The 27,711-nt window shown below is 39.8% G+C and overlaps 1 protein-coding gene across 3 annotated transcripts in view; it reads left to right on the top strand.

Annotated features, from left to right (window-relative positions):
• The window catches only part of CPO (carboxypeptidase O), a 275,623-nt gene extending 251,570 nt beyond the window's left edge, over positions 1–24,053 (top strand). For all 3 annotated transcript variants that reach the window (XM_040357316.1, XM_040357317.1, XM_040357315.1), the window contains 5 exons: positions 9,322–9,432; positions 16,574–16,664; positions 19,175–19,377; positions 21,014–21,098; positions 23,560–24,053. In XM_040357316.1, coding sequence (XP_040213250.1) covers positions 9,322–9,432; positions 16,574–16,664; positions 19,175–19,377; positions 21,014–21,098; positions 23,560–23,825 — 756 coding nt within the window. In that variant the 3' untranslated portion in view covers positions 23,826–24,053. The remainder of the gene's footprint in view (positions 1–9,321; positions 9,433–16,573; positions 16,665–19,174; positions 19,378–21,013; positions 21,099–23,559) is intronic.
• Positions 24,054–27,711: the final 3,658 nt, after the last annotated feature.

Raw genomic sequence — 27,711 nt, 5'->3', positions numbered from 1 at the left:
CAACGTCTGTCTGAGGAGGCCCCCTACACTATAACTACAGTGAGGGAGAGTCCTAGGACAGCAAAATGAGAGGCGCAGTGACCTCTTCTCTGCTTCTTACTGGCTAAAATGTATTCAAGAATAAGGAAAAAAAAAACTACGACAACCAGACTTGGCAAGGTAACCAGCTAAAACATGTATTTAATTAGTGACTAGTCATTCCTCAATTAAGAACATAAGATAAACAATTAACCTTATACATTTCAAAACTAGAAATGGCATATTTCAATTCTTTTATGATCATAGGATTGATACACCTCGGGGCTGCTGTAAGTGTGGAAGATAATTAAGTATTCTCTCTGTAGGAAAGGAATAGGGTTAATAACAAAAATATTAGTTTAAATACACAAAGCCTTGGAGATACAACTTCTGTCTCTGCATAGTGTATGAAAGGGAGGAAAGGAAAGGGGGAAGGAAGGGGGTAGGGGGAGGGAGGGGGTAGAGGTAATTATAGGAGAACAGGGAGAGACAGGATGTTACAATGAAGAGAGACGTATGAGGGTATAACAAGGCGATTTGGCAGAGTGATTTTAAGTGTACTAATACTTATCTTCTATTGGAAGGAAAAATGTGAATGAATTAAGGCATGGCTAAATTAACCATGAAGTTTGGAGGAGATACAAAGGTGATTACTCAGTCAAGTCAGTCCATTGTGTCCTGCTGGTCAGAAACTGGAGGATTGGGGTAGCCTGTCTGTTTCCATCAGGTTCAGGGATTGATGAATTTGGAGGAGAGTCAGAAAGGGCACAACGTCACGTATTTGCAGATGACTTATTATAAAGCTGAAGTTTTTGCAGCGTGTTCTTTAGTTCTGTAGTGGTTTTGCTGGAGTATTTGGCTCCTTGATAAGTGAACCTAATTGAAAATGGAAATCCCCATTGATATGGGATGTGATGGAGTTGGAGATTTAGGAGCAAAGGTTTCATCTCACGACGTTTAGCTACTGTTATAGGAGATAAATCCGCAAAAATTTTGTATGTATGTCCTTGGAAAGTAAGAGATTCTTTCAGTCTAGCTGCAGCCATAATTTGATCTTTGGTGCGGAAAAAGTGGAACTTCAATCAGCTTTGCGTGGCCCTAAAGCTCTGTGGATCCTATCCATTTCCAATCTTTCTATAGGAATTGATGGTGTTAGTTCTTGAAAGAGGGCTGTCAGAGACGATTGGAGGTCAATGATTGACTCTGGTATACCTCTTATACGGAGATTTGAATGGCGAGCCCTGTTCTCAAAATCCTCCAAACGGGCTTGCATTGCTGTATTTTCTTCTTTTAGCATTTCAAATTCATTGTCATGGTTTTCTATGCTAGTTTCAATATCATCCATCCTGTATTCAAGGTCTGCAGTGCACTGACCTATGTCTCTGATTTATTTAGTCAGAGTTTCAGTAATTTGTTCAGAGGACACTTTCAAAGCTTTTTGAAACATTTTCTCTATTTGTTTCAATATTTTAGGTTGTAATGTATCAGTTTGTTTTGACTGGCTTATGGCACTGTGTTCATCATCAGTATCAAAGGAATCCTGTGATAAGTGCTGTTTCTTGTCAGAGCGGGGTTTGACTGCCTGAGGAGAATTTGACAGTGCCATTTTCATATTCCCTTTGAGTGGCTTTTCTTTGAGGGTTTTAGCTGTGGTTTTTCCACGGGTTACTCCAAAAACCATATTGTTTTGATCCCCGGACTCTAGGGAGTGATATGGTTAATTTATTTTGTAGTTACCCTGCCATTCGAGCGTCTGTGAGAGCCGTTAAGAGCTGAGAAGCACAGAGATTCAGCAGGACACGTCCATCGCCGGTCACTCCCTCAGAAGAACTGTGACGTGTTTGTTTTTAAGAGTTTTCCTTCTCAATAAACTTTGTGAATAGAATCTTATTCACAATTATCAAAATTCACATTAAGGAATATGTTGGATTTATTATCACTAACAAAATGCTATATTAAAATGCCGCAGAGGCTAAGTCTGCCCTTAGTATGGGGGTGGTCAGATATGTGGGTATTTGACCACCCTCAAGGCCACTAATCTTTAAAGCACTGCAGAAACCGCTATTAACCTGCAACGTTGGTTATGCTGATCTAGCAAGTTAATATGAATAGAAGGAAAAGAGACAAGCTGTGCAAGAAGATGGGGATGAACAATGGCAACTGAGATATGTTCTCATCCAGCTTTATAGCATCTGCCATCCCATATCACTAAGTTGGTCTTAGAAGTGAACAGTGATTTAACTAAACATACTCTGACTGCTTTTTCTCAGTAAGAAGTATATTCATGCCTTTTAAAACATTGGTTTTCTCAATGATATTCACATATAATAACTGCTACTGAATACTAAGCTTATTATTAACATAGGTTTACATTGACAGACGAAAACTTTGACCCCGGCTTTGATGCTGACTTAACATGCACTGACACCCACTGACAGGAATTGCAGCAGTTCTTTAAGGTGCTTAAGAAGATCAGTAGTAGGCAAAACATTAAATTGAATGCATTTTTACAAATTCCCAACCAACAGTTAATCATTAGACTTCCATACATGCCCAGATCTAAGGGTCAAAAGTTAAAGACAGTGGGAAGCATACATGATTACACTTTATCATGCATGATTTTTTTCTTGGCGTATGTGCACTAACATATTTTATATATAAAAGGTACTACAGCGCTAATATGATCAAATAAGGAAAAAACAACAACAAAAATAACCAAATGATGAAGCTACATACATAAAAATGTGCTAAACCAGTGAAAAAAATTGGATAAAATAGGATGAATGCGCTAAATCAACCCTTGCTATTGTACAGTACACATCAAGTGTGTATATATATATATATATATATATATATATATATATATGTAAACACTCAGATTTTCAAATGAAACAAAATACAAAAACAAAAAAAGTCCACAAACATATATAAAGTGCACTTGTGCATCAGTGCAAACACTGTGAAGTGAAAAACACCAGGTAAAAGCAGCAAGAAATTAACCATTCACAGTTCCAGCATGTAGACTTACTTAATGACAGAGAGCACCTGTGATATGCTCACCACTTCACCATACCTCCCATCCACAGTCCAATACTGCCACTTGCTGATTCAGAAAGCCAGCTCATAGAGAGGGGAGAGAAAAAAAACAAAGGAAAATGCTCATAGTGTACTACGGCCGAGAAAAAACAGAGATTGTGGACTGATAGAGAAACCACACTCACAAATCCTCTACACATAGGCAGCCTGTAGATAAAGCTCAGTGCGGCGATCTCCTCATGCGGATGTACTGTAGGTGACCGCGATATTGTGTCAACCTCACTCCCTTTCTCGGTGAGATTGACCACCTACGAGCCCCATCGGGGGAGCCGGCTCGCCGAGATGGGAAAAAAGCGGTCATAGAAGCGACGGGGATCCAACTTGGATTCCCGCCAATTCTAGCCGCGGCGTTTGGTATGAATCATGAGGGGGAACTCCACGCCAAATTTTAAATAAAAAAAACGGCATGGGTTCCCCCCCAGGGGCATACCAGGCCCTTAGGTCTGGTATGGATTGCAAGGAGACCCCCCTACACCGGAAAAACGGCGTGGGGGTCCCCCCACAATCCATACCAGACACGTATCCAAGCACGCTGCCCGATCGGTCAGGAAAGGAGTGGGGACGAGCGAGCGCCCCCCCCTTTTGACCCGTACCAGGCTGCAGGCCCTCAACATGGGGGGTTGGGTGCTCTGGGGCAGGGGGGGGGGGCGCCCTGCCGTTGTGCTGGAAACACATTCTCAGCGACAGGTATTGTATTTCCGTCGATCGCGTCACTTAGTCTTCTCCCCCACTAGTATCGTCACTGGTCACGTGACTTAGTCATGGGTAGCCATGTGACACAGACAGCTGAGCTTTTATCTTACCAGCTGCGAGTCTGTGGTCATGGAAACGGAGGATCATATAACACATCATTGCTGGTATGTTTTAATATAAGGCTGTATGAAACATATTACATGAAAAAACTTACAAGATTAGTATTTAATACAATATGACATAAAAACAACTCACAATAAAAAAAAAAAAAAATACTGCACGGAAGGAAGTCCTGCTCCCTCCAGTGGCCAGAATAGGTGCTGATGGTAGTATAATAGCAATACAATCAGAGCTAAAATGGACAATACAAACATACAGTATTACCCTGTATACGCCTATATACACAACCATACATAACATAAAAAATATAAATATATATATATATATATATATATATATATATATATATATATAAAAAAACAAGGAGGGGTAAATACATAATAATAATTAGAACCAAATTAAATGTAAAATATAATTTATAAAAATATAGAATTTATAAAAAAACATTTGATTTTAATAATCCGATATGAAACAATTTAGATCAAAATCTATACTGAGGCCATTGGGCGCTAATGATCCCATTTCATGTATCCATCTGGATTCACTCTTGCCTATTTCTCTAATTTTGTGACTCCCCCTCCAATGTGGTGTATACTTATCTATGGTCCAAAACTTAATTTCGTTCGGATTCTTGTCATGACATAATACAAAATGACGTGAAACATTATGCTTAGGAAAGCCCTTTTCTATATTTTGCCTTATTCGTTTCCAGAGGGGTCTTTTCGTACGTCCGACATATTGTAATGAACAGGAGCACTGCAGGACATAGACCACACCTTCTGTCCTACATGTTATCAGATCTTTTATTTCATATTCTTTTTTGGGTTCATTTTTTTGCAAGCGTAACAACGCCTACACAAAAAAAATACTTTTCCTTGGTAAAAGGTTAATGTACTATTTCTGATTGGGGGGTCTGGGACATTTTTAGCCACCAGATCCCTCAATGTGGGGGCTCTCCTATAAATCACCCTGGGTATAATGGGAAGTATGCTTTGTAACTGTCTATCTGCTTTTAAAATGGGCCAATGTTTCCTGAGAATTTATTCTTTTTGCCTGAGCTGGATGTTGTAATTCAGAATAATAGGGAGTTCTTGTTCCGATCTGATTGCCTTCTCTTTGTCCTGTATAAGGGTATCTCTTGGGATCTCATAGACTTTTTTGATTTCAGACTGTATAAAGCCTTCACTGTAGCCCTTGTTAATAACTTTCATTCTAATCATATTTGCTTGTTCTAAAAATACTTGAGGATCTGAGCAGTTTCTCCGAAGCCTCATCATTTGTCCTTTTGGTATATTGATCAACCAGGGATTAAAATGGCAGCTGTCCACCGGCATATAGCTGTTTCTATCTACTGGTTTGAAGTATGTTTTAGTGGTGATTTGATGTGCCTCCAAAGTTATTTCCAAATCTAGGAATTTAATAGTTTTATCACTAATTGTATAGGTCAATTTGATATTCTTTTGGTTGTCATTCAGCTTATCAAGAAATTGTATTAATGTGGTTTCATCACCCTCCCAGATGACTATGCAATCATCAATAAATCTCCTGTATAGTACCAATTGTTGGGGTACATCTGCATATATGGCTTTCTCTTCCCACTCAGACATAAATATGTTGGCCACACTTGGTGCGTACTTGGCCCCCATACCAATACCATTGAGTTAATAAGAAAATATTGTGTTGCGCTGATAATCAAGTAAAACATTGCATACATATACCATATACATAAATAAGAACCCCCTACACCTCAAATCAGGGAGGTATATGTGCAAAAGATAAACAAAAACCACTAAAAAACTATAATGTGAAAAAGTTCTAATAGAACCAGCAACCGATTAAACACAGGATATCAGCCGCTCATAAGGAGAAAAGAAAGATATATGGTGCAAATAACGTAATAAAATGGGAAATGAACACTGCAATACAATTATTGCACTCACGGAACCTCAATGGTAAACAGGCTCAACTGCAATCAGTCATTGAACGCCGCTCAGTGCTACGATCTCCTCAGAAGGACGGATTCGACCGTCGACCGTCGATCGCGTCACTCGGCTTCTCCCCCACGCGTATCGTCAATAGCCACTTGACTTATTCATGGGTTGCCATGTGACCATGTCAGCAGTCTATTTATACAAGCTGACAATGGAGGCAAGAGCAGAGGGTGGATCCTTCACATCATTGCCGGCTGACTGGTGCACTTTAGCCACAACATTTTAATGTGATCTTTACAAGCAAATAAAATACATATATACGAGACCATTTGGAACAAATTAAATGTTAAAATACATTATAAAATTAATTTATGAAACCTTCATTATGAACAACTAATAGCCTATACACGTCACTGCCTCCAGTGGTGAGAAGAATAAATACACCTAATATTACTCAACCACTTTCAAAAATAAATAAAAGAAGGCATAGATAATCACCCCCCCTAGTGGGTGATAGTAATATTACAAGAATTACTATTATAGACATGACATACAATGGAAGGGGATAAAAATCCCCCATACTGGTAAATCTTCACCAAAAAAAACACATGATCAGCTGATCAATAGGTTATAATAATAAACCCAGTCCATAAGATTATTAAAAAATATTAATAACAATATATAATGATAAAAATATATTGATAAAAATATATATATTGATAAAAATATATATATATGGATAAAAAATATATAAAAATGTATATAAAATGCCCCTAATATTTTCTTATTTATTCACTTTGGTTTTGTGCACCTCACGTGTCTGCAGCTTATCTTTAGTATCTTATATGGTTTTAGTAATAGCGCTGTAGTACCTTTTTACAATACCATTGAGTTGTCTGTAATAGTCGGAACTGTGCCAGAAGTAGTTGTGCTGAAGACCAAAAGCCAAACATCTCAAGATAAAACACTTCTGTTTAGAGATAAGTTGGCTAAAATTATTCAAGGCCCACTTAGAGGCCACAATAGCTTCTTCATGGTTAATGACTGTATACAATGAGGCTACATCCGCTGTAGCTATCAAATACCTATGTTGTGTATTGATTTTCACCCCATTTAGCATCTGAATAAGATGTTTAGTATCCCTCAGATACGCCGGGTCTGAGGGACCAATGGCTGCATAAACTTATCGACATACTCCCCCAATCTAGAATTAATAGACTGAATCCCATTAATGATGGGTCCTCCCTGGTGGTCTCTGTGGATCATTATGGATTTTAGGAACTGTGTATATAATAGGAACTCTGCAAACATCTGGAATTAGATATTTTTCTTCTCTCTTAATGATATGAATGATACTAACACATATATCAAACTGAGAGGAAACCCCACAGGGGAATATAGGGAGGAGTTATCCGAGCTTATTCTAAATGGAAGAATGAAAGATGTCCTTAACAAGAGAGAAGAAAATATCTAGATCCAGATGTTTGCAGAGTTCCTATTATATACACAGTTCTTAATGTAGCTGACCTTAATTAATAATTTAGTCTGAGCATGCATGGATTTTTAACCGATGGTTGTGCCTACTAACGATCGGTTTTGACCTATCGGTTAGCAATCCATCGGTTAAAATTTAAAGCAAGTTGGCATTTTTTTAACCGATGGTTAAATAACCTATGGGGACCACGATCGGTTTGGACCAATGAAAACGGTCCATCAGACCGTTGTCCTCTGGTTAACCGATCGTGTGTACAAGGCCTTAGTGTTTACATATATATATACACTTGATGTGTATTGTACAATAGCAAGGGTTGATTTAGCGCATTCATCCTATTTTATCCAACATATTTTATAAAATTGCCTTTTCAACAAATGCACATAATATATTGTCAGTATGTGTGGTATACTGCAAAATTGTATTTTGGCTGCTGTAACCTGCTGACCTCTTGTACCTCTTGAGGACCCCAGTGGTGAGATCTTTCTGACTCGGTTGCCAGTTGTTTTTTCACCCACCTTTTAGTGTTTACTGATAATGCCTTCCTTGGGGTGTTTCCACTTCTCATATTGTATTCTATACAATATAAAAAATATGTATAAAATAAAACCTGGACAGAAGGGAGTTTTCACAATAGCGTAGACATTTATGCAAATTTTTTACCTCCAAAGTCCCGGAATTATTAAACATTTTTAGGTGATTTCATTTTCCTGAATATCTGGAATATCTAGAACTAGAATATCTATTTTTGGTTGAATGACCTTTTAACAACGAATTATCTTCAATCCACCCTTAATACGTGTGGCAGTTTGACAGCTTTATTAATCAAGGTCAGCTACATTATAACTACAATTATAAGATATTCTGCCTGGCCCTTCACTATTTTAGCATTGCTTTACTTGGATCTTAAGATTTACCCAAGGTTTCTTCTTTGGAAAAATCATTAATCTTTATCATCCAGGAATAAAGTCCAGTTTCAGTTTTGTTTAAAAAAATGTCTAACGCTAGGTTCACACTATTGTGCACAGTTTTCCCACATATAATTCAAATGTCAGGAGATTGTGACCGTCTCTCAATGGAGCCAGCTCACACATCTCCGGAGCGGCTCTGGTGCGAAATGCACAGGAGTCTGTGTTTTCTGGTGCATTTTAGGTCCGAATTCAGCCAAAAATTCGGACTGAAATCATACCTGAAACAGTGAACAGGGACGCATTGAACAACTGCTGTGAGCTGCTCTTTGTGGCACTGTGAGCCCAGCCTAAAAGCTTGTAGCAAGTTCTAAAGACCCATTATGAGAGATTGTTTTTCTATGTTCCATTGTAGAACGAGGTACGTAAAACTGTAAGCAACACGTTACTAGTTCTGGGGCCATCCTGGTTACAAACTAATGATCAAAAACCAACCAGCATGGTGCCTGTTGACATGCTCACCATAACAGCCAATCATGGTGATCACATGAGTTTGGTTTGCAAACATGCCTTCTGATTCCAACTGTCAGTGTGTCTTAGGCCTCATTCACAGAGACTGCATTCTGATCTCTGCACTGAACCCGGACAGATGTACAATTCAGGATGCTTGTGGAGGCTAGTGTAGGTTCATGTAGCTGGCTGCCTGTCATTGATTTCAACAGAATGCCTGCACGCCCCTGCACAGAATATTGGTACATCCCAGGTGGTTTACATGTTATTGTCAAGCTAACCGACACGTTCTGATGCTGTTAAATTTGGTCTTGCCATTTAGGCTTTAATGACCTCCAGTTGTGAACGGGTTTAACAGTATTTTTCCACAACATTCACTGATGCATCTTTTGCCTTTTTTTAGGTGTATGGCATGAATATGGTGCAACTCTTTATGGGATTCATTTTATTATTTATTTACTAGAGCATAAATAGATAAACAGTTTAAGTCTGTTCTTTCTCAAGACAAATGGACTTGCACAATTTAATTTGATTCTTCTTTATTTATCATTAGATCGTACAGAATCATCAGAAGGACGCACGTATAAAAAAGATTCTCAGGAACCTGGATCTGTATGTCTTGCCTGTTCTAAATATTGATGGCTACATTTATACGTGGACCACTGTAAGTTAAATTGGAAAATACTTTTCATCCTTTTTTGTTAGATATACTGGCAGTGACCAACCTGTGTGTGAAATACTATAAACTATATTAGAGTGTACTCCTTTTATTGTCAGATGGTGGCGTAGGTTTGCATGTCACCTCCCAAAGCCTTTTCTGCAGCCTTCTTAAAGTGGTTCTAAAAGCAAGACAGACATTTCTTACCTTAAAGAGGAAGTAAACCCAGTTACACATTAAAAAAACAAAAAACTGCAAGATAAAGCCATAATGAGCTAGTATGACTAGCATACTAGCTCATTATGCATGTAATTACCTTAGAACGAAGCACCAGTAGCTGTCATCGTGCCCCCCTCCGCCACATCCATCGCTCCCAGAGGTTAATTCCGGGTATCACCGCCTCTGCGCTGTGATTGGCCGAAGCGGCGATGACGTCCTGCCCTGCCTGAAATGGATGTGTGGTATGACAGAGCTGTGTGAATGAAGTTACAGATAGAAATACAAATCCCATGGCAGGTAAACCAGCTACCTTATATGTATTCACCTGTATACTTTGCTAATTTCCCGGAATTCAGCTTTAATTCTCGTACACACACACACACACACGATTTTCTCTGCAAGAAAGCTGCTGGGAGAGCTTTTTTGCAGAGTAAACCTTGCGTGTGTATGCTTTCTCGGCGAGAAAACTCCTGGCAAGAAAAATAGAGAACCTGCTCTCTATTTTCTCATCGGGATTCTTGGCAGAGTGTTTCCTGCCGAGAAAGCAGTTTGTTTGTATACTTACCTGTCACCAGGTAAACCGGTGCATGCTCGATGAGACTTTGACGCATGCGCGGTAGCATACAAGGGGAGTGTTGGGTGTAGCAAGATGGCGGCGACAGCATCGAATGTGACGAGCACATGCTCGTCATAGTCGATGATGTCACTGCGTTCTTGCCATTCAAAAGAACGGCGGTTCTTTTGAATGGCCGTCTGTATGCACAGCAAGCTTGCAAGGAATCCCGTCGGGAAAACAGACGTTTTTTTCCTGACTGGATTCCCGGCTGTGTGTACAGGGCTTAAAGTGGTTGTAAACCCCTTGGAGACAAGATTATTTTAAGAATTTGCCTTTAACATAGGCAGCTGATTGCTGCCTGTGAAAGTGTACTCACCCCTGTATTTTGCTGTAAAATCATCTTTTTTAGTTATGATGACTTCACCGCGCTTGCGCATTACCGACCCTCAAAACCGGCATTTTTAGTTTGCCCGGTTTTCAATGTCATGGTTTCCGGCACTAACTGTAAGCGAACTTCCCCTCTGTCCGGCACAGAGGAGAAGTCTTGCGTTGCTAGACTCCTTCTCCCCTTCCTGATTCTCCCCCGTGACTGAACAAGACATCACAAGGGGGAGTGAAACAACACAGCAGCTGAAGACACTAATGTGCAACGACGCATGCGCAAAATTTCGAGCAGGGAGTCAGTAAGGGCGGAAGTGACGCTAAATAGGGAATCAACAAACAGGACTAAGAATGTTGCTTTTGAATTTGAGTAAGTTCCAGACCTTTATGGATGTCCACAAATTTACAAGGAGGTTGAGCATAAAGCGACACTTCCTATCAAACCCCATTAGGGAAGGACTCAACCCCCCTCCTGAATTTAAACATACCAACTTGGCTAACGCTTCACTCTTCAACCCTCCTGGGTCATTACCAGCTAGCATTAGGGTTTTTCGGGACGTAGTGCTTAAAGACCTGGATAACATCAAGGTTAACAAGGCTAGAATGCACAAGGATCTTGAAACTGGATTAGATTCACTCTGTTCCAACAAGTCCCTCATTATAAGACCCACGGATAAGGGAGGAGGAATTGTCATCTTAGATAGGTGAGATTAGATAGGTTGATGACCGTGATACCTATACCCCTTTAAGCCGAGACCCAGTGGTCAAGTATAAACAAGAGTTAGAGGCCATTGTGGATCAGGGTTTTCATAGAGGGATTTTAAATGACAAGGAGAGATTGTATTTAGTTCCGGTGGCTCCCGGTACACCGGTAATCTATTATCTCCCCAAAATTCACATAAGTGTGAGACTTGCCCCCCGGGACGTCCCATTGTGAGTAGGATCGATTCAATCACTTCCCAGGTGGGAAAGTATATTGATTTCTTCTTACAGCCCCTTGTCCGGAATATCCCCTCTTTTATAAGGGACACTAAACAAGTTATAAACCTGTTATCCGGCCTATCACCCAAGAATGGTATATGGATGGTCACCGCGGACGTGACTTCTTTATATACCATTATTCCTCACGACTTGGGTTTTGAAGCCGTCAGGCTATATCTGACACAGGGATCCGATCTAGCTCCTGAACAGATAGAATTTATTATGATCCTGCTGCAATATGCAGCTAGCCACAATTATTTTTGGTTTGACCATTGTTTTTTTCGATAGGGGAGTTGCCATGGGGGCCAAATATGCCCCCAGCCTGGCAAACCTCTTTATGGCCAAGTGGGAGGAGGACGTCGTTGATGAATGCCGGAGGCCCGAAGTCATTCTCTGGGCGAGGTATATCGACGACGTCCTCCTCCTATGGGATGGTAGTAAGGAGGACCTGGATGGGTTTATGTAATTTCTTAATGACAATACAAGAGGTATTAAGTTCACTTTTTCAGCTAGCCAAGCCAAGGTGAATTTTCTGGACCTCAATATTGAGGTTGTGGGTGACAGATTTGTAACCACGACCTTTTTTAAACCAACGGACAGAAACTCGCTCATTCCTCTGGACAGTTGCCACTATGTCCCCTGGCTTAAGGCTGTCCCTCAAGGGCAGTTTGCCAGGATTAGGCGCAACTGTACAGGGGTTGAGGCCTTTGACAGTCAAGCTGCTATTCTGTCCAATAGATTTGCGGAGAAAGCGTATGACCCGAACACTCTATCTGGTCTGGTTCATTTTACCCGAGAATTAGATAGGGAATCCCTATTAAAGGACCGAAGTAGGGACGAACGGAGTAGTTTTACACTTCCGTTCATCACAACCTTCTCAGCACAGCACCAAAGCATCAAGTGCCTGATAAGAAAACACTGGCACATATTGCAGAGTGACCAACTACTGGCATCTATATTACCTGAGAGACCATTAGTTGTGTTTAGGGGAGCGTCCTCACTGGGAAGCAGCATTGCACCTAGTGTTCAGGACCCTCCCAAGGAAAATAGGACCTTCCTGCAAGGCCTCACCGGTTACCATAGGTGCAAGAGGTGCCAAGTGTGTTCCCTAAACATGTGTCAGGATCGTAAAATTATACAATTTATTTCTACGAGCACCGGCAAGACCCACAAAATTGAGCCCTTTGTCACTTTTTCAACTAAGGGGGGTCGTATACCTTCTCCAACGCCCCCGTGGGCTCCAATATGTGGGGAGGACCAAAAGGGAACTGAGGATCAGACTCAACGAGCACATAGCCAATATCAGGAAGGGCTTCCCTAAACATTCAGTATCCAGGCATTACAATCTTGCTCACGATAGGAACCCTTCTGGTACACTATTTGTGGGTTTAGATAAGTACAAACCACATTGGAGGGGGAGCTTCCTGGTTAGGGAGATATCAAGATCAGAAATGTCCTGGATCCATAGGTTGAGAACTTACCTTCCCTATGGACTCAACGTGGACACTGATATAAACGCTTTCATTAATAATTCTTAGTTTGAAGAGGTTTGGCAGATTCACATCTCCCTCTCAATCCTCAATTTATTAACCTATGGTATGTTTGGGACCGTGGTTGCGCATGTTCATACATGTGCGCACTCGTTGGGTCCATTAGGAATAACATCCATTGTGTATGTTTATTTAATCTATGATCGACCAGTGAGTTCCATAGTAATGAGTTCATTCCTCGAGTTGGGGATCACAATTAGCAATGGAGTAGGGGGAGGGTCATTTGATTTAGCCTTGAAGGGGTGTCCCTCCAAGGGACCCACCGCTTTGTGCGGAATGCTGGTGTAATACGAGTCCATGACATACCATGCTGGTCCCCTGTTTTTGCACCACATGAGACTGCATCTGGCCTCACTCCCATGTCACCAATATGTTGACAGGTCACCATTTCTAGTTATCTAGTTTTAATAGTTTTTAATACGTTTTAAGGTTTATTATAATACTGTAAAAAAAATTGTCAGTATGAGATTTTAATAATTGTGCTCAAATGTTGTAATTTCATTATCTCATGTGAGTTTATATCTAACTTCCGTGTATGTCCCCGCAGCTTAGTGTTGCATGTCTTGCTTCCGGGACACGGAATCACCATGACCATTTCTGGGGGCTGGATGCATGCTCTATTGCGCCATTGGTCCACCCGCCCGTGGGTCGGCTTCTGGCGTTAGCGAATGAGACAGGAAGCTGTCTCTCTAGTGGAACGCAGAGCAAACCTGTCTCTCTTGAGTCCGGTAATGCGCATGCGCCCGCCATCCGGAACGAGGCTTGGCTTAATTGTATTGTACATTGTCCATAAGAGGGGATGGCCCAGCATGCCGCTCGAGCCCCGAGACGAAGTGACCTATCATGAAACGTGTCGGGCGGAGCGAGCGGCGTGCTGACGTCATCCCCCTCATCGCAGAATCTCTACACGAGTGGTTGCCTGTTAGCGTCCACTCACAATTACTCACAATTTGTGTTAACACTGATGCTTGTCAATATCAGGCACATTTGGTTTCACACTGGGCCCTGTGCCTATTGATGTGCTTCCCTATTGGCAGCACCAGTTTTGGTTTAGCGCAACTATATTTTTTCCTATATTTATCCACTGTCGTTTCACATAATAGTTGTTGCTTTATAATCCAGATCTAAGTATTCATTCAACTTAGTGCAGTTGTTTCCACCATTCTACATATGCATTGCGATGCCCAGGTTTAACTGAAAAAGTCAAAAACAGAACAAATCGGCCGGGGTTTACTTTCTCCTTAAGGCTCCAGTCACACTTGTGTGACTTGTCATGCAACATTGGACATCAAAGTTGCATGGCAAGTCGTTCCCCATATTTTCCAATCATAGCCATTCATATACCGGTATGTGCGACTTAAAGTTGCAGCAACTTCAAAGTAGTTCACTCACTACTTTGGTTCGACTTTCATGCAACTTGAGGGCCATAGACTTCAATGTTAACCCTCAATGCATGAAAGTCATACTTGAATGTTATACAAGCCAAAGTCTTATCCAGGTTGCACCCATCCAAAGTTGCGTCAAAGTTGCACTCCAAAGTGTGTGCAGCTTTGGAGTCGTACAAGTGTGAATGGGGACTTAAAGGTTTGTTCACACAGGCGGCCAGGTTCAGCAAAGAAGTAGCTGGTTGAGCTGTTTTTTTTTTACCACCCTGTTAGACTGCAATGGTGACTGAATTGGAGTGTAGAAATGAAAAGCATAACAGCCACTGCAAAAATGATACCACCTTTCTCAGTACCACTGCTGAACACGTCCCATTCAAGTGAATAAGCCTGAACCACATCCATGAGGCAAATGCTAGATTTACAATTGTGGCATGGAATTTCTATTGAAACTGATTCTGAAGAGGTAGATAGGCAAGTCAACATTGCAGTCACATCTACTGCCAAGTATCTCAAGCCTTTCTATTTGTTGTTAATGCCAAATACAGAGAACACAATTAACAGTTTGTTCCATTTAAAGCAACAACCGGGACATGGTTAAAGTGTATCTATATACAAAAAAAGTTTTTTCTTTTTGGTTTGGATGGAGTGGGAAATGATTAGAAGTCCTGTTAGGTTTTACTGCTATCAGAGTCTCTGTTGGAGAGATTCCTTCACTTCCTGCCTGGTAAAAGGGTTATCCTCTCAACAGGAAGTGAGAGGTAATTCTTTCTAACAGCAACACAGACAAAAGTAAAAATACATTTAACCACTTCAATACCGGACACTTTTACTTCCTTTCTGCCCAGGCCAGTTTTCAACTTTCAGAGCTGTCACACTTTGATTGACAATTGCGCAGTCATGCAATACTGTACCCAAATATTTTTTTTATATTTATTTGCTAAAAAAATCCAACATTTTGAAAAACAAAACACACTTTAATTCATTTTAAATAATTCTATTATAAAATTTTGCAAATAAATAATCCCTGTTCATAAATTTAGTGCAAAATATATTCTGCTACATTTCTTTGGTGAAAATAACCCAAATCAGTGTATATTATTTAGTCTGAAGGAAAGTTATAGAGTAAAACTATGGTGTATATCTGAAAATTGATCAATCCTGATGTACTGGCGGCCTATCTCATTTGTTGAGACCTGAAAATGCCAGGACAGTACAAGTATCCCCTAAATGACCCCTTTTGTAAAGTGGACAGGCCAAAGTATTTAGTAAGAGGCATGGCACGTTTTTTTCACTTTTCTTTATTTTTTTAAAAGAAAATACTGTCACCAGTGCAGTACAGCATTATCATATAATGGTGTGACGGTGACCAGGGAAATGTACTTTTTTGTTACATACTGTGACCAGAGCAATACAGTCTTGCTATACGAACACTGTACCACTCTGGGGGAGTGATCAGGATTTTTAACACTATGATTGCTTATAGCAGTGAATTTTAGTGCTATACGCAAACATTTGAAATCGTGTATTCACTGTGTATTGATGTGATTAGCTGTGATTTGCCATATCTAATGACTAATGACATGGTACAGATGGGCTGTGATTAGCCCTGTCTGTACCATCTGATCACTGTGACCAATCACAGCTAGCAACACAATTGTACACAATGAATGGCATTAAAGAAAGCCATTCATTGTTACCATCTGTCATGTGATCTGCTGTTTGGTCACAGCGATCACATGGTACCGGCAGCGGGCTGGTACACTTATCAGTCATTTGCCGTGTCCAGTGCACATAGATACAATAAAGTTAGTGTGCATTGTCACCCTAGGTCAGGAAGTGTGTTACTGACAGGATCACCAGGTGAAAATTAAAGGTAAAACGATAACTAATGCAGCCACTACATCTAAGGACTGGTAAATTGCAATTTGTTAGATTTTAGTTCTTGGGTTTAGATAAGCTTTAAGAATATCACATCTTATTTGTGACCATCTGAAATAGAAACAAAACATAAAAAATATTCGGTAGCCTGTTTGGTTAGTGATTTACTTGTAATAAATGGATCAATCATTCCCTAGGACAGACTTTGGAGAAAATCACGTTCAAAGCATGAAAATGGGACGTGTTTTGGGGTGGACCTTAATCGGAATTACAACATTAAATGGTGCAGTGAGTATAATCTTGAATATCTCCTATACATGTGCCACAGTGAAGTCTTTTTATTTTCCAGGTACCATATTATCTGGGAAGTAAACTCCCTTTTTTTTCTTCCCTGCAAAGTAAAGGCATAATGTGCTAGTATGCATCGCACATTATGTGAAACTTGCCTGCAAACAAAGCCCACGGTGCAGCTCCATGAGGCTTTCTTCCATAACTGTGGATTCTGGCTCTGTGACTGGCCGGAGCCGCGTGACGTTACTCGCCACTGGTCACGGCACTCGCTTCTGGCAGACGTTCCTTCAGAACGCATGCACCGATGACATCATTGGCGCAGTATATAGTAAATATCTCCTAAACTGTGCAAGTTTAAGAAATATTTACAGTACATATAGGTAAGCCTTATTCTAGGCTTACCTATAGGTACAAAGTATAAAGAAAGGTTTGCAACCTCGTTAAGTAATCTGTACCACTTTACAATTGTAGAGTGATACATATTACGTAATATAAATAGTTATTTTAAGCCCAGAACTTGGAGATCAGCACTTTAGTTGGTATGGTGTCTGTAGCATTGTTACACAAATCCTTGTCCTTTCCTTGTTTGGTTGGTAACATTGATCCATCATTTTCAATATTGAGCCACTGGCCCAGAATAGGTCTACATATGGAGTTTTGGCTTAAAACATACTTTTTCCAGGTCAGGAATGAAAAAGTACTAAAGTCAGCAATAAGTCAGGCATCTATTGTTTTCAAGCAGGTTAGCAGTGGCAGCCTCTATATTTTTCCATACGGGTCTTACAGGTTCACAGGTCTTTAGTGCATGTACATTAGGCCTTGAGTTATTGTGTAGCACTCTAAGGCAGCCAATTCATTTTAAATGCACAACAAAAACTGAACTTGACCCTTTTTTACCGATGCAGTGCACCACAATGCGAAGTAGTGAATGGCATTGCAATGCACAAATGTGTGCATGCTGTGGCACCATGCAGTGTGGCAATGCAAAGGTGTAAAGCCGGCTTTAAGCTTATCAATCTGTGTGGAGATCTCTGTCAGGTCACTGCAGCAAACTCTGTGACATTTGGGGTAAAAAATCGATTGGAATTTTCTAAAAGCCACAAATACTCACCTAAATCATTGATCTTGGGGCTTTATCCTCTTCCCTGCAGAAGAAAAGAGTCTTTTTTCAGATGTCCTCATCAATGCCTGGGTGACGTGGACATTTTGTATTGGCTGTACAGAAGTGGGGTTCTCTCATGATCCAAAAGACTGTATCACTGTGATGATGTTATGAAGAGGTGACCACCAGTAAGCAAAGGCATGGACATTACCCCCTGGATCACCACAAACAGAAAAGCCACTGGCGAGGGACACAGAGAGCAGACTTGTGTCACATACACACGACCGTTTTTAATGTCATGGAAAAAACAACGTTTTTCTCAACGTGATTCTTGTCAAGCCTGCCTTGCATACGAAAAAATGCTTGAGTAAATCGCGGTGACATACAACACGTATGACTGCACTATAAAGGGGACGTTCCATTCTGATAGCGCCACCCTTTGGGCTGCTTTTGCTAATTTCGTGTTAGTAAAAGTTTGGTGAGAGACGATTTGCGCGTCTTTGTGCTTTTCAGTCTGTTACAGCCTGACGAATGTGCTATCTCCATTACAAATGCTAGTTTTACCAGAACAAGTTTCCCGTCTCATAACTTGCTTCTGAGCATGCACGTTTATTCCCGTTGTTAAAGTCTACACACGACCGTTTTTGGAGTCATGAAAAATGACGATGGAAAAACGACAAGAAAAATTAGAGCATATTCTAAATTTTTAATGCCCATTTTTCACAACAAGAAAAATACTCTGGAGCCTACACACGGTTGTTTTTAATGACCAATTTAAAGAATGGCATTTTTCTCGTCATAAAAAACGGTCATGTGTACGCGGCATTAGGTGAGTAAAAAAATGGGATATCATGCTTATCCAAAATTCTTTACTATGTCAAGGTCCTTCTAGTTACAATGCCTAGTCCCATCTTGAAAATCATATGACCCTCCATGTAAGCCAATAAATACCTAGCAACAGCTTGTAAACTTTCTTTACAGACTAAGCATTCACAACCTAAGCAAATCTTTAAACACACCGGCTCGGTATACTGGAACACCCTTTTTACTTCTCTAATCCAGAAAGCCTATGAAAAAATATACCAGTACAATGTTTTATACAGCAACAATCACATCCCAAACTGTCTTGGAAGTTAGAATGCGGTTGGTGTGTGCAGGAAGAGGACACAGACAATGTTACACAGTACAGGCATTGCAAACTATACTCTTACTGCCCTCCATTGGACCTTGTTAGCTGCCTGCTGAAATCTGAAAGGGGGATTATGCACAACTCAGATTAAAGTAAATCACTTGGATATTTTGATTTAAGCACAATTGCAGCATTTGCTGGATACCAATATTGACTCCCTGAATGTTTTCATTTGTTGCCCGGAATTGTATATTAATTTCAGTGTGGTGTTTGCAGATCTTGGATCATCCAAAAATTGCTCGGACAACTCTTACTGTGGAAGTTCACCTGTATCTGAACCAGAGACGAAAGCAGTGGTGGACTTCGTGGAGGAGAGAAAATCAGACATTATATGCTTCCTGACAATGCACTCATACAGTCAATACATCCTGACTGCTTATGGCTACACCAGAAACCTACCAAAAAGCTATAATGAAACGGCAAGTCATGTTTTTCTAAACCTTATTTGTAATTTTTGTAGGTCTGGAATCATAGCAGTCGAAATAGTATTTATAGGCATGCTTTAAACTTGAAAACTGAGACAGTGCTTGAATCATGGCTTCGTATTCGTAGTAAACACTGTAAAAGTGACAAGGACTCTCTTTTGGAAATATATAATTTAAATAGTTTACAGTCTTCAAAACATAACATTCTAACTCCATTTTCATTTCTTTTTATTTGCATTATATGGCGAAAAATTTGTGATAACCTGTCCACCCCACATATAAGTTTGTTGGACAGCCCATGCCAAAACCATTGGCATTTATCTGGCGTTGGACCCCTTGTGTCTGTAATTATATATCTTCCTCTCATTTGGGAAAGATTTCCACAAGATACTGAAGTGTTTTTATGGAAATGTGTGGCCATTCAGCCAAAAGAGCATTAGAAGTTAGAAGGTTGAGTTCATTTTTGGCATCTGAACTACTCCCATAGGTTAGGGCTCTGTGCGGGTCATTTGCGTTCTTCCACATCGATTTGATCAATTCATGCACTTGGATTGGTGCTCAGGGGCAGTCATACTAAACAGAAAAACTGTTTACCACAAGGCTGTGGCAAAATTGTCTAAAAAGTTTTCATATGCTGTACAACTTTACTGAAAACACGTATACCTAATTAGAGAGGTGTTCACATTGGTTTGATGGTAAGGTCACCACAACATTTTTGCCATATAGTGTCATTTAATTTGTACCTATATTCTCAAGAGAACAACTCTATGAAATTTACAGAGTAAGGCTGGGTTCACACTGCATCATGGAGCGGCTCACAGCAGGGGTCCGGTGTGTCCCTGTTCACTGTTTCAGGTCTGATTTCTGTCCGAATTTTTGTTAAATTCGGGCCTGAAATGGACCAGAAGACGCACAGGACTCCTGTGCAATTTCCTCCGGAATCGCTCCAGAGAACCGGCTCCCTAGAAAGCGTGCTGCCATCTTCTTCCCGATTCATCCTGCACAGTGATGCACAGTGATGCAGCGCTTGGCAAAAAAAAAAACATCATTCCCCTTTCTCTGTAGGAAAAGGACTAGTTAGTATTTGGTTGCAAACCAGATTCTCTATCGTGATGCAAAATCTCTGCATGTAACAAACAAGTCTGTCACTAGGAAGTTTACCTTATTGCTTTGTTGCGTTACTGCAATGCAGCTAGCTTAGAGGGTAACTCCATGTTCGTGGAGAAAAATAAATAGCAAATAAACAAAAAATAAAATAGCGTATACAATTGAGACACAAGTCATATTGTAATTGAATGTTATTTAAAATTACCTTTCCTTTTCAATCTGCAGCTGCTGTAATTTTCTAAAAATGCTATATAATATGGCTACCTGGAGGTGTTCTGTACACAGAATGTGTACAAACACGTGAAACATTCTTCATTATAAACTGTCCCCCCAATCTGTGCAGATGTCTATACTCACTACCATGTGTTTCAAAATCTGCGACAGCACGACTGAAAATTATACACTGGCAGAAACCTCCTAAGTGCAGTTACAATCCTTACCCTTATATAATTTGCATTTCAACTACGAGTGTTATGAAAAAAACATGGCAGTAAATCTTTTCAAAATATACTTTTTTTTACAGATCAAGGTTGCACAGATGGCAGCATCGGAGCTGAAGAAAAAGCACGGCACAGTTTATAGAGTGGGAAGTTTTGCAAATCTCCTATGTAAGTGGATTTATTTAAGGCTTTGTAAGTCTATCATTTTAAGTATGGTACAAGAGTCAGTATACAAAAAAGCAATATACCGTATTTATCGGCGTATAACACGCGCTGGTGTATTACACGCACCCCAATTTAAGAGGAAAGTTTCAGGAAAAAAAAGTTTTTTCAAATAAACCATTTTGAAGCAAAATAATGGTCAGTGTCAATCAATGCAGCCTGATTAGTGTCCATCTGCAGCCTCAATGCAGCCTGATTAGTGTCCATCTGCAGCCTGATCTGCGCCCATCCAATGCAGCCTAATGCCCATCTGCAGCTTCAATGCAGCCTTTGTGCCCATCTGCAGCCTGATCTGCCCCCATCCAATGCAGCCTGGTGCCTATCTGCAGCCTTACCATCTCTCATGCAGTGCAGGAAATCAGGAGGGGGATGAGCGTCGCCGAAATCACCGAGCTGTCATCTTCTGTTTACAGTACTCGGCTCTCAGTCGGCAGTCACATACACAGTCCCGCCTCCGCCATCTAAATGGGACCAGCTATTGTGATTGACAGAACACTGGTCCAATGCCGGTGGTGGAGGCGGGACGTGTGTGTGATGTCAGAGCCGAGTAAAAAGGACATGACAGCTCGTGATTCCGGGGGCGCTCATCCTCATCCGAGGTACGCTATCGGCGTATAACACACACCCAGTGATTTCCACCCTATTTTCAGGGGGATAAAGTGCGTGTTATACGCCGATAAATACGGTAATTTACCTTTGACAGATATCATCTTTAGTGTGGTACAGAAGTATATATTATCTAAAACTTTATAGCCTGTATATGGAGCTCATTAAGGGTCTGTGTCGATAGGCTTTTGTTTGCATCAGAACCACTTCACTGTCCCGATGGGAATTCACTGTCCCGATGGGAAGTCTATGGGGATGCAAAAGCAGCCGATGGCAGGTCAGAAGGAGGATAACTATCAGTCAAATGTACCTGTCAATGAATTCTGAATTATCTGAGAAGATTTCAAACAGATGTCAAAGGCAAGCTTATCAACATAGCCCAAAGCGTATCGACACACGCACACGCGATTGCTGTGTCTTGTATTTGGCATGCAGCTATTTGGTTACATAAAAGGAATCTATAGATGTTGTACAATATTTTATTTAACTTATTATGTTTGGGACTAAAAAAATAAATTAAAAATTACTTTTCCTTATTCTTTTAAGTCAAGTAAATATTACGTAGTCTTCAGGACTTTTCACATGTGAAGCATTGTATCACTTTCACCATTGCCGAAACAAACATATTGTTTACAAAACTTAAAGAGGAGCTCTAGGCTCCTTCAGAAAAAATGTAAAGTCAGCAACTACAATTATATTAGCTGCTGACTTTTAATATAAGGACACTTACCTGTCCTCAACTGAGCTGATTCTTCAATGCATGGGAAGGAGGGCGAACTTCCGTCTCAGTTCACCACAGCAATCTGAGCCAGAAGTGGGAGCAGGTACCTGTCAAAACCAAAACCAGGTACCTGCTCCCTGCTCCCCACCAATAAGTGACAAATGTGGCAGTGAAGGGGAAAAGGGTGCAAACAAGCAGAGCTTCCCCTTTTGGGTGGAGCTTGGCTTTAAGGAGTCATCACAACACTGACTCACGTATTATCAGACAGATAAGAATAGGGTTTCAGTCAGACAAAGGAAGCTGCCATGTAAACTTCTATTTTTTGCTGTCTCTTTAGGTAACCGATAGTGCTCAAGGAACTTTTTTTGTTCATTAAATTGCATTTAAATTAAAATTACATTTACATTTAAATTTAATTTAAAATTGAAATTTAATTTAAACTATAACATTTTATTAAATTAAAATTTTTAATTAAATGTATTGTTTATTATTAAAAAAAACTTTGCGTATTTATAAATAAAAAATAGATAATGACTGCCAGTTTAAAATATAGTATCTCAAAAAATATATTTATATACAATATATATCTGACCCAAAACCATTCTAATTTTACAATTCTGGTAAGCTGACACCATAAATATTTTCTACAACAAGAAAAAGGAAAAAAAAGGGGCTTCAAAGCACGGCTAGCAACAGATTGCCATAGAAGCTTTGAATATATAATGTCAATTATTGAATTTTCATATAGTTAATGCATGAAAAATGCAAGGCCCACTTATCTCCTATCTCCTGACCGCCTGACAAAACACTGATTAAAAAAACTAGAAGAAACAAAACACTAGAAGGCAAAATAAATTCCTTCTGACATTGACTTCCGACCACTTCCTGTATGTCCATCATTGTGCTGAAAAGCTCAGTGATCTCAAATCAGGAAGTGGCCAGAAGTCGCTACAAAATCTATTCTTTCTTATTTATCAAATACTTAATTATAAGTTAAACTAGTTATTAAATAATAACCAAACTTTTGTAAATATTAATTGTCACACATTAGGTTTATATTGATTTTAACTCTTTCTGCAGATGAAGCATCTGGAACATCTCAAGACTGGGTCCACGACCTAGGGATTGAATTCTCTTATACTATAGAGTTAAGAGACAATGGTACTCATAAGTTTATATTGCCAGAGGACCAAATCCAACCAACGTGTGAAGAAACAATGGCTGCAGTATTGTCCATCATAGAATATGTAAATGATAAATATTTTCCTAATAAGGCATCTACAAATGTTTACATGCTTTATCCAGTTGTCCTTCTCTTCAATGCAGGCATTAAATTACTGGTATAGCTTTATAGATGAATTCAATACATACGTATAAAAAAAGTTGCTTTCTTTTAAACCTGAATTGAAATTCAATATCCAGTATACTCAGTTATTGTGATACTAGATACTGCTTACTTGTCAAGCAAAATGATTCAAAGAGCAAAATAATCAGAATCAAGTGAGCTCTTATAGAGCTTTTTAATGAACAATGATCATGTAAGTTTCTAGAATATAAATAACAGAAAAGCACAATAGAATAGATACAATAACACAATCCTGGTAACGTAAGCACATCTGTTTTCTGAAAAACTTGAATTATCAGTGAAGCAACGAACCTAGCTCAAATTGGACTGGGCTTCATTGAGTACTGATAAATGACTGTCTACACCATGGGTGCTCAACCTGTGGCTCTCCAGCTGTTGCGGAACTACAATTCCCATGAGGCATTGCAAGCCGTTGACAGGTACAAGCATGTCTCCCATAGGCTGAGGCATTATGGGAATTGTAGTTTTGCAACAGCTGGAGAGCCACAGGTTGAGCACCCATGGTCTACACTGTGAGCCTAATTACATATTCTTAAAGGGGTTGTAAAGGAATTTTTTTCCCCCTAAATAGCTTCCTTTACCTTAGTGCAGTCCTCCTTCACTTACCTCATCCTTCAATTTTGGTTTTAAATGTCCTTATTTCTTCTGAGAAATCCTCACCTCCTGTTCTTCTGTCTGTAACTCACCACCGTAATGCAAGACTTTCTTCCTGGTGTGGAGAAAACCTCTTGAGGGAGGAGGGGGCGAGCAGGCAAGTCAGAACACTCTCTACTTTGCAGATAGAAAAAAGAGCTGTGTATTACTGGCCGTCCTGACACTCCTGCTCGCCCCCTCCCCCTCAAGAGGCTTTCTCCACACCAGGAAAGAAAACCTTGCATTACGGTGGTGAGTTACAGACAGAAGAACAGGAAGTGAGCATTTCCCAGAAGAAATAATGACATTTAAAACCAAAATTGAAGGATGAGGTAAGTGAAGGTGGATTGCACTAAGGTAAAGGAAGCTATTTAAGGAAAAAAATAAAATCTTTACAACCCCTTTAATGTTAAATGTCTTGTCTTCTATTTGTGATTGTATTATATTGAGATTTTCGCCTTATCAAATGATCTTCCTTAAAAAATAAAGATTACTGGCTGACATTTTTGTTGAGTGTTTTTACCTGCCAATTCTCCTTTTTTAGCCTACACTTTACTGAAAAAATACTTATTTCCTTGTTGAACAGACCATTTAAATAAAAATTATTAGCATGCATTACGAGTGCTGTTGAAGCTCATCCCATGACTTCTCTATTGTCTTGGGTAATTTAGGAGTAAGTTACGCAATTTTTAAAACTGTGAGCCATAGATAAGCAAGTGCAGATTCCATATGGCTTAATCATGCAAATCATCTGAATGTGCTGTGTATGTCATGGAGGTTAATAAGCAAAGCCTAAGTTTGGTCAGACAGTCATAAATTAACTGAATTATGGTAAGTAATTCTTTCCCTTATTTTACTCATCAAGCCAGTTGCTGGAGTTAGCTTGAATCTGATTAATTAATTTCTCCCAGTTACTGGCTGAGGCTTTAACACTGTTTGGTGTGTATAGTCACAATGCCCGGTAAAGCGAATATTTAAAGAGACTTAAGCTGACCTCATGGATAAGCGAATATTGTCTGAACACATGGGGCATAAATCTTGATGTTTTTTTTTTTTTCTCTTCAGATCTGTACATTATTCCAGCTTGAAATATTGCTTTCGGTTATTAACCGCTTCAGCCCCGGAAGATTTTACCCCCTTCCTGGCCAGAGCACTTTTAACAAAATTTGCGTCCTTTTTTTCCCCCACAAATAGAGTTTTCTTTTGGGGGTATTAGATCACCTCTGCGGTTTTTATTTTTTGTGCTATAAAAAAAGAGCGATAATTTTGAAAAAAAAAAACAATATTTCTTACTTTTTGCTATAATAAATATCCCCAAAAATGTTTTTTAAAAACTAATTTCGTCACCAGCTTAGGCCAATATGTATTCTACATATTTTTGGTAAAAAAACTAAATCGCAATAAGTGCATATTGATTGGTTTGCACAAAAGTTATAGCATCTACAAACTATGAGAAAGATTTATGGCATTTCTATTATTTATTTTTTTACTAGTAATGGTGATCTGTGATTTTTACCAATATTGCGACAAACAGATCGGAAACTTTTACCCATTTTTGGGACCATTGACATTTATACAGTGATCAGTGCTATACATATGCACTGATTACTGTGCAAATATCACTGTCAGGGAAGGGGTTAACACTAGGGGCGATCAAGGAGTTAAATGTGTGTTCCCTCAGCGTGTTCTAACTGTAAGGGGATAGGACTAACTAGGGGAAGAGACATATTGTTGATCCTACTTAGTAGGAACACACGATCTGTCTCCTCTCCCTTAACAGCACAGGGGTTTGTGTTTACACACACAAATCCCCATGCTGGCTCTCGGCCATGCGCATCAGGTCCCCTGCTGTTCAGCGGGCGCACAGGCTGCCTCCGGTGACCAGCACACCCTCTGGTGGCTCTCCTGGGCAAAGCCGTACCCGTACGGCTCAAGACAGGAAATATTGCTACCGGAAGTTGGGGGAGGCAAAACAACTTGAACAAGCCATGTGGCAAGAGACAGGGGAATAGTTGTTTTCAGGACTCTGAGAAGGAAGGAGCCATAAGAAGACTCCATCAAATGAAGAACCAAGTTAAGTAACTGTTTAGCGTATGCCATTCACATACATTGTACATGCTTGTTAAGGAGGGTTGGCTTGTGCATGTTGTAGGCATAATTTGTAATATTTGTCAGTCTTTTATTGTATTACTACAATTGTAAACGTTTGTACGTATGGCATTTCTGTTTAGTAAAAGCATATTGATACACTACAGAGGTTTGTAAGCTTCTTTGTTTTATTGCAATATAAGCTTAAAAAAACTCAATAAAAGATTTTCCATGGCGTTTGTGTCTTTATGTTTTTTACACATTGTACCCCTGTACTCATTCCCCTGTAAGAGGGAAAAGGGAATATTCTAGGGCCCCCTTATTTTAAATGAGGTTTCTAGAGCTCCCCTCATTCTCTTAGGTTCTTGCATTTCAACAGTGGGAAAGCTGCCCCCCACTTGCAAGGTACCTCCCTCGATGTTAAAAGGCATGTGGCCTTGTATAGAACAGGAAGGAAAGGGGGGGGGGGCATGTTCACTGACCACCATTTTCTGACCAACCAGGCTCCATACCTGAATAAGATTCTGGTTAGAATATTAGGAGTGAGTAACTTGTATAGCGCTAACAAATGCGAACTAAATTGCCTCAAGGTGCTTGCTAGGAAGTCGGCACAATTTTTCCAACCTTTTTTTTTTTAATGTCACTTTTAAAGGACTATATCACACTGTCCCCTAACAGCATGTGCAACTTTTAGGTATCCCACAAGCATGTTATTTAAAGTATAACCGAAGGGAAAACATCCTATTTTAGATATAGTAGAGAAGGATTAGAATGTCTGTCATGTTTTTATTGCTGTCAGCATCCCCATTCTCTATTTGTTTTGGTGACCCTTATTACTGAAAGTAAAAGAAAATAATACATTTTGAGTGGTCATCAGTACAGGTATAGAGGTAAAATTATCCAATTGGAACACTACTTCTGACGACCAACATGGATTCCCCTCACTTTGGATGAATTTGCTCTCCCTTCTTGGTGTGGCTATAGGATAGGAAGTGAAGGACCTCTCCAATGAGACACATCTGTTAATAAACTGACGGGAGTTATAACCCTCCCTTGTGCTATCCAAAATTTAAAAAAATGTATTTAGTTCAACCTAAATGATTATTCTATGTTAAATGTTCCCTGTAAGCCATATAAAAAAACCT

This window comes from Rana temporaria, chromosome 6 (genome assembly GCF_905171775.1).
Source record: "Rana temporaria chromosome 6, aRanTem1.1, whole genome shotgun sequence".
NCBI classification, from domain to species: Eukaryota; Metazoa; Chordata; class Amphibia; order Anura; family Ranidae; genus Rana; species Rana temporaria.
This window is presented reverse-complemented; position numbering and strand designations above follow the sequence as displayed.